The sequence below is a fragment of the Pyxicephalus adspersus genome, chromosome 1 (genome assembly GCF_032062135.1).
Source record: "Pyxicephalus adspersus chromosome 1, UCB_Pads_2.0, whole genome shotgun sequence".
Taxonomy (NCBI): Eukaryota; Metazoa; Chordata; class Amphibia; order Anura; family Pyxicephalidae; genus Pyxicephalus; species Pyxicephalus adspersus.
Window position 1 is genome coordinate 85302131 of NC_092858.1, and position 8814 is coordinate 85310944.

At 36.2% G+C, this 8814-nt stretch overlaps 1 protein-coding gene across 3 annotated transcripts in view; it reads right to left on the reverse strand.

The window, feature by feature from the left end:
• Positions 1-8814, reverse strand: part of DTX2 (deltex E3 ubiquitin ligase 2) — a 51420-nt gene that overhangs the window by 3976 nt on the left and 38630 nt on the right. For all 3 annotated transcript variants that reach the window (XM_072416785.1, XM_072416773.1, XM_072416777.1), the window contains 4 exons: positions 5424-5488; positions 5177-5335; positions 2150-2311; positions 1323-1412 (listed from right to left, as the gene is read on the reverse strand). In XM_072416785.1, the coding sequence (XP_072272886.1) occupies positions 1323-1412; positions 2150-2311; positions 5177-5335; positions 5424-5488 (476 nt within the window). The remainder of the gene's footprint in view (positions 1-1322; positions 1413-2149; positions 2312-5176; positions 5336-5423; positions 5489-8814) is intronic.

Here is an 8814-nt window from a genome sequence, read left to right on the forward strand (position 1 = left end):
CAGAACTTGCATTTACAAAACTATTTAGTATTGTATTATATCTTTTTAGACCAGTTCAAGTAACTCAACTATTTCTGTTTTGCACACCAGACAAATTACACACAGCAACAAATACACAATATGACAAAGTATACCAAAGAGCAGTTCTAAAAAATTAAAAATCATGTCCATGGTATTTGCCTCATTTATCATTTCATTTTGTTAAGGTCTTGTTTAAATTATTGTGTATGTAAAAATGTTGAGGAAGCGGTGTGGCTAGTTTTTGGTATTACCTGAGCAGCAAACAATAAAAATGAAGTTCATATTTCAGATTTTTGCCAAGCTGCACAAGATGGTCTTCAATACCACAGTCTGGCTGTAAGAAAACACTGCCAGAATTCCCTCCAAATTATGATAACGTCACACTCCTCAGAAGACTGGAGAAGTAAGTAATACAGTTTCTAGAAACAGTATATACTCCTGGATACAGTGACTTTTCTGCTACAGTGAAGAGATGCAGTACTTTTTGACACCCAGCAGATGGCACCATTTGTTTGCGCCTGCTACGCAATACAAACAAATTCAAAATAAACAGATTAACACATTTTGAAAACTAATTCTGACAAGCTTTATATACAGCTCACATAACCTTAAGATAATTAATTTACATAGTAAGAGAATGAATTTACATTTTAGTACATATGTTTAGGATAAAATTTCATTATCAGAGTATGATAGCCCTGTAAACTACTGCATTAGTGCCATATGAGGACGAAAAAAAATGTTATAGTCACATTCCAATGGAACAATACAATAAGAGGGGAATTGAACACAAACTGGTCAAAGTCACAGCTAAAGCTTGTAAATATGATATATTCTGACAAAAATCTATATATATGTTTGTTCACTTAAGATCTGACCTCCATTTTTACAATGTAGAAAAATACAGTGGTTTTGTCATGGACCCTGACTGAATAATGAAGGAACAGTAAGACACTGGTGAGGTCAGCCTTTTGCTCGCTCTCCTCTTATCAGCCAGATACCAGCATGCTGCACAAAATAGTAAATTCTGAAAGGCTTGCAGTACTGCCAACCCAACTCCCAGTTCTTCTCATACTGCGTAGGGAATTACATAAATATGTTAATATATTTAAACTGAATTTGTATTTAAAAAAAATTGCCATTTACCTTGCTATGTCTTTTTTAAAAATATATGTTGCCTGGAAGAATAATAGTTTTAAAGAATATACAACCTGGTTCAATGGGAGTATTTTATATCTATCCTAATCAAATAAAATGTTGTACTTATGATTCTATGTTCTAAACATAACAATTTTACTTACCAATCTTCCTTTATCATTGTCTGGAAGATAACAGTGGCGAGGGAAGCCCCGTGCTGAATAAGGCCTTCCTGGGTTTGGGTGTTCTGGACCCTGTAGAAAAAGTGGTGTCACCACATGTAAGAAGGTATTATTGTTGTTTGAGAGTAATAATATCTTTCTCATTTAGATAGTGACAAGGTATTGGGTAGGAAGCAAAAAAAAAACAACACTTGGAGCTGGTGAACACCATGTATGGTCATAAGTTTTTTTTTTCTTCATACCCAATGGCCAGCGACATCTAGACAACCACTACAAAGCTTACCATATCCCCTGAGTAATAGTCAAAGACTGTCCAATCCTAAGATAATGTAATTTATATGCTTATTATAGACAAAAAAAGGAAAATTTTTTGTAGTCCTAGATCAGCTTAGATCTGCTCACGGCCATGTGGAATGCTGGGGGCATCACATGCATCTACAATATCAACATTTCTGCAGTATGATGTCATCAGCAATAAATCCTCATTAAAATATTGGCTGGAGAGCACGTCCAAGAAATGATGCTTTTAGAAAAGTAACAATGTGATACTCAATTGAACATTTTTGCCTGTTCCTCTTCTTGATAAAGCAGTGGTCAAGGCTGAGAAAAAAAAATTCTGAGTTGAGCACTGGATATCACTTATTAAATAAATATATCTGTGGAGGATGGACAGGAAGCCCTGCCTCAAGTTGTCTTGATTAGTTGTGACAAAGTAATGTTAGAATAAAAGATGTTATAAGGCTAGGAAACCAATAATACAAATCTAATGTAGAAACTACCAACGTAAATAGGTGCAAAAAGGAATGTACCTGTATTCCTGGAGTAATGGTATATATAATGTGGATAGTGCCACAGTTTTCATGACCAGGCAAAGACTGAGGGATTAAAAAGATTTCCATCTTTCCTTTGGGCTGTGTTCCAGTCTTTTCCCCATAAATGGTCTTACAAGAAGGACACTGAAGACTTCCATCCTAAAGGTGACAAGTTCACACAGGACCGTTACCACCGTTACCACAAAACATTTCACACTAACACACTTTCTTAATAAGAAAGGTATGATTTTTTATTAATAAACATACTAGAACTGCAAATGCTATTTTTTACCCTGTTATTCCGACAGGGAACACTGTGCTTGTTTTACACACACATCATACACACACACACACACACACACATGTGAGGGGTTAGGCTCAGGATCGCCTTTGCTGGGGTCAAAGGACACTTGTCTGGTTCATCCAACTCATATCACACACCGAAGTATAAGTGTTAGGCTGGCTTGCAGCTAGGTTTATTGAAGGTTGCATATAAAATAACAAAACAGCAAAAGAAAACCTTGCCTGTCCGGCACTTACTATACATCAAACATCCCTGTCTATCAGCTGGAGGGCTTCTCCTAGTCAGCTCAAAACCAAGCCTCCACCTGGCTGTGTCTCCAAACAGAGCTCTCTCCAAATAGAGCTGCACTGACACAAAACTCCTGTCTGTGTCTCTCCAAGCCAAGCTGAGCCCGCACAGACCCCTGTCTGTGTCCCTCCAAGTTAAGCTGAGCCTGCACAGACCCCTGTCTGTGTCTCTCCAAGTTAGGCTCCTGACTGAGCTCCTGGCTCTGGGTTATATCCCCCACCCTCAGTGTTTCTTCATTAATTATCTCACAGGTGAGAGTCTTCCACCTGCTACTTCAAACAGGAGAGGAATCTTGGGCAAATATACCTCACATAAAAGAGGAATCCTGGGCAAATATATCTCCCTTCCAGAGAGAGAGAGAGATAGCCAATTTAGCTACAACAGGAGCAGTGTTACATTTTATTGGACCAAGCTACTATAGAGTCACAGGTGATTTGTAAATAATTTCCATGTCTGCTTAGAAGTATCATTGCATCAAACATCTACTGAACACGTCCGAACTGATATGTTTTAACATCAGTTACAGAAACTGTTAAGCGTTTAAATTTCAGAGATCTTAGCACAACTATCACCCAAACTATCTGCACATATTAAGCACCCGATTATGTCAAAAACACTATGATCTTGTAGTCATATAGATAGGGCTTTACTTACGTAATCCGTTAAAAAATAATAACACAATAGACTGAATCTAAAGTATGGTTCTTTTCACATTTATGTTATATCAGAAAACAATTATTAGCTTTTTAACTTTGTGCGAAGCTGTGTGTTCTATGACTATGTAAAGAACAATGTTTCCTGTATAGGAATGAACATAAAGCCAACATGAAAAGCATGCCGACATCACATGGTAATCACTCTTTTCTCTGAGCTCTGAAGACTCTCACCGGACACAGTAACAATTTCCCTTTGTAAGAGATCATTTCCCCTGCCAATAACTGATGCTGCTCATTGTTGTAGTAAATCTCTATTTTTTTTTTGTAAGTATCATTGTGTGGCAAACAACTGAACTAAAAAAAAATAATTTGCCTCAATTACCTATTAGTTGCAAAACTACACTTTATTCTTCTTCCCTGATTATTTTTGTGCTCTCAGCTTGTGAGTTAAGAAATAAAGGATGGAGGGGGAGGGGGGCTCTGTAATCTATCATAAATAAAGGAGGCAGGCTGACATTAAGTGCTTAACAACATAGAGCAAACAAGGTAGGTGTACATAATATTTATAACATGTGCAACATGTTTAAGGGTATAAAAGCATGACAAAATGTAAGTGCAAGATGTAGTAAACATGTTTATTTTTGCTAAGACATGCTTTAAGCAAATTGATCCTGCAGTTAGATTGTAAGGTTTTTTGAGCAAAGTCCTCTCCTGCTTCTGTGCATTGTTTGTATCTGTCATTTGCAACCTCTATTTAATAAACTTTTAGAAAAAAAAATCAAAGCACTCTTTAGGATATCTATAGAGACATAGCCTATAGATACAAACACATGTAGAAGAGAAATGGAAAGAAGTAAAGGAGGCTATTTCAGGTGGCACTTGGAAAATGAACTTGCTAATAAATTCAAAACATTACTTGCATAAACAAAACACTTAAAATTATTATACAAATAACGACACGTTGTGTATGTGTGTGTATATATTTTTTAATATATATATCTCAATCAATGGTGCAACATTAAAATGGACACTGCAGTTTTGCTAAATTTGTATTGTTGTAAGCATGCTTAAAAATAGCCTCCTTCACTTCTTTCCCTTTCTGTTCTACACAGATATGTATATATATATATATATATATATATACACATACATATACACACACACATACACACATATATACATATATATTATATACACATGCATTCAGACATAAAGGAATAGTTCTTAAATCAACAAAAAGACATTTTAAAGAACCACTTGTGCCAAAACATTACTTCATGTCCTGTTTACTTGATCACCATGCACCATGTATGTAAGAAAATGATCATGTGAAACAGGAAATACTAATACCCTACCTGATGCATATAAAATTATCCCATTTTTATAATTTGTATGTAGCCTGTTGTACTGTGTCTGTAACACAGAGAACAATACACCAAAACATGGCGGAATACAGAAGGTAACCATAACCTTGCAAATCTTTTTGGTAGCTGCTCTGTAAAATATCTTGATTATTTTGCCTCAATCCCATACATATATTTAAATGTATTTGTCGGTAAATACAGCAATTACTGAGATGCAATTGCTAGTTATTTCTCAGGTAAATTTATATAAATAACACAAAGCAATAATTCTGCAGTTCTCTTATGCAGTAACTCTTCCAACCTGTTTTACGGGAACCATTTTTCAAACAAAAGGGGTAAATGATAGCACACAGAAGTAGACAACAAAGAACCTAGGGAAAGCACAGGCTTAATTGAAAATGAAAGTCAATACCTTATTCCCATTGCTATACATTTCAAACATGCAGAGCTGGTGAAACATATGGCCACATTTTTTTAGCTTCCCAACAGCAGTAGACTTGATGGATTTGCTTTCTGAAGTCTCACTGTATCCTGAAGGAGTGGTCAAAGTCTCCATGCAAATGATACAGTCCTTTCAAAAGAAAAAAAAGTTGCATTCAACATATTTACAGTGTATACTCCACAGAGATCTTTGCTTATAATGCAAAGTGCTATCATACCTCATCTGGAGGCTTGTCAATGGTTTCCAGATATTTCTTCACAACCTGATCTGGGTCAGTAACTCCTAAAGAAAAACACATTGTAATTGTGAAGAATAGAAAGAATAGAAAGCAGGTTTTAGAGAAACAAACTACACAAACGTAGTGATGTTAAAAAGTAAGCACACTACGGAAATTGTTGACTTTTTCAACACAAGAGAACGTCAAAACAGTTGTTCTTTATTTAAACAATGCATGTACCAATTAATGTGGTATAATTGGACAAACAATACAGAGTTCAAATGGTATATTCATTTTCATAATTTAATTCAACAAAAATGCAGCTCTGTCATGTAGATGATGTACACTGCTACTGCAGCCCTGTTTGAATGTTTAAGGCCCATGCAAAGAAGGCTGTGAATACCTACGGTTTTCAAACAGGATTGTAAATACTACCACTGTAATGACAATCTACAACAGAAGTATATTTAAAACAATTGCTAATATGTCCAGGACTTACCAGCTCAGCATATTCAGCTTAAGAGCTATTAATGCTAAAAGAACCTCAAACCTTTACTGAAGTATTTGGAGGTAACCAGGGCTGTGGAGTCGAAGACAATTTTGGGTACCTGGAGTTGGAGCCAATAAATATGTGCCAACTCCGACTCCTGATTAATTTAAATTATAATAAAAAAAATACACCAAGTTCAAATGTCCTATTTCACAAACAATAGTCATATTTAAGTACTCCTCTGATGTAAAAATAAAGCCAAGTGCATAGTTTTATTTCTACTAGTGTGAAGTTCAGTTCATCACATTATTGTAATCTGGATAACACATTAGTTAAAAGTGTTTTCATTTTACTTCCGATATAATGTGTTTAACAAGTTTATTTGAGTGTAAACAAGTGTAATGTTATAGGTGTAGGTGAGTGCTATGCCTTGATGTGTGTTTAGGAGTCCTGTCCGCACTCTCCATATATGCTCCGATCCAGGGCTTAACTTTATCATTTGGCACATCATCTAATACTAGGAAGTTAGTTAAGTGGGCCCCCCTGGCCCTGGAGCCTTCCACTGCCCTGTCTTCAGCAGAAGATCAGCAAACATAGATAAAGGCAGCAATGTCTGCTCAACTTCCTGTGTCTGCTAAAAGAGCTTAGAAGAACATTGAGGAACAGCTTGCTGGATTCAGTTGTAAGTGTTCATGTTTATGTTTATTTTAAAACTGCATTAAAGCTTGTGAGTACTATGATGGAAGGCTGTGCAGTGTGCATGTTTCTGGATAAAACTGTAGGGCTATGTGTATGTTTGTGTGTATGGTGCAGGAATGTATGAATGTTTGTGTATAGTGCAAATTTGTGTATATGTTTCTGAGTAAAATTAAGGGCTCTGTGTTGTGTGTATAGAATCAATGTTTGTGCATGTTTTTCTGTATAGGACAAATTATGTCTAAGTTTAGTGCAGGGCTATAGCTTTTTTTGTGTGTATAGTTTCGTGTTGTATGTGTATTTGCAATAGTGCAGGACAATGTGTATGTTTGTATTTAAATCAAAGAATATGCTAGTTAGTATAACATATTTTATATTTTCTTTTTTAGTGAAAGCGGCACCCCATTCACAATGACAAAAAGTCTGTCAACAAACCTGATAAAGTCTGCTGTTTATGAGCACTTTACATTATCAAGTGATGAGAAACTTTTCTGTGCCAATGTAATCTTGAAGATGATGGTGAAAAACAAGATGATGCAAAAATTAGCAGTTTCAGTGGGTCTAACAAAAATGTACCTATAAGAGCATCACATTTGAAAAGAAACTTGCAGCGTTTTCATCCTAAAGTGTTAGAAGTCGTGAATAAGAATGATATCAATAAAAATATTCCATCTACTTCTGGGATAAAAAATGTTCAAAAATCTACTGGAGACCAAACACAACCAAGAAGATTCTTTATATCTGACAAATTTACCATACAATGACACCAGAAAATTTCAAAAACCACATTATTGAAATGTTAGTAAAGAATAGTGTACCACTATCCTTTTCACAGCCAGCCTTCTTAGGCCTAAATGGAGAAATGGCTAAAAAATTTGGTGTTTCTCTGGAAAGAGAAAGGATAAGGAAACGTATAATTGAAGAGGCCAAATGTAAAAAGGAAGAACTACTAAAAAGGTTTGAAGGGACATTTTGTCTTCATAAAAATGGATGCATGCACACATCACAGAGTCAATTATTTTGCTATTATTGTTAGATTTGTTGGTGAAAATAATAAAACAATAACGGGGACCTTGGGAGTAAAGGATACCCAGGCACATCACACCAGTGACCATCTCCGGAGGTTAGATTTTGAAATTAAAAAGGAACAGATTCTTTGTATTGTGACAGATAATGCTTCTAATATGTTGAGCGCAATTGAGAAAATGAATAAAGTAGATGAAGAAAGTGACAGATAATAAAGGAAGAGAGTTCTGCAAGTATTGTAGAAAGTGAAAGCGAAGAGAATAGTGAAATTTTGATAACCTTGTTGAAGGAGAATCTAAGCGTACTACTATTCAACATATGCATTGTGGTGTTCATACTCTGCAACTTGCAATAAGAGATGGATTGAAAGATCGTCATGCAGCTACTCTAACAGGCAAATTGAGGCAAGTAACTGTTGCAGCCAGGGCCCCTAAAACAGATGCCACTTTGGAAAGATGTGCACTTATTTGATGGTAAAGCGTTTGCTTGAACTAAAAGACTTTCTTGAAAAACTGTACAATAAAAATGGTATATTACCTGAAAGCCAGTGGACACAAGTAAAAGCACTGGAAAATCTACTTTCTAACCCTTTACTGTCACCAAGAGTTTGCAATCTGAAGATTTAACACCTGGCAAATTCTTCTTGAAATGGAAGAGCTTGATATATTGCCTAAACAAAAGAGGAGCTTTAATAGCTGATGGCATTGTATCGTCAATGAAGAAAAGAGAGAATCTCCTACTGGATAATCAAATCTTGTTAGCTGCTATTTATGTTGATCCAATGAGCCGAATTTTGTTGAGCGATGACCAGACTGATACTGCAAAAAAGGCCCTCTATGATATAGCCGTTCGCATGAGGGGATTACTACCTGAAACACCACTACCGGATGAAGCTATAAGCACTGGTAACTCAGGATCATCCTCTTCAAATGAAGAATTAGACTTTGATTCCTATTTACCGTATTTTTTGCCGTATAGGACGCACTTTTTCTTCCCCAAAACTGGGGGGGGGAAAGTTGGTGAGTCTTATACGACAAATACCGTGTTAAAAAAAATAATTAAAATAAGATACTCACCCGATCCTGCGTGTGTCTCCTCTCCTCGCTGGCTGCAGCGTGTGTCTCCTCTCCTCGCTGGCTGCAGCGTGTGTCTCCTCTCCTCGCTGGCTGCAGCGTGTGT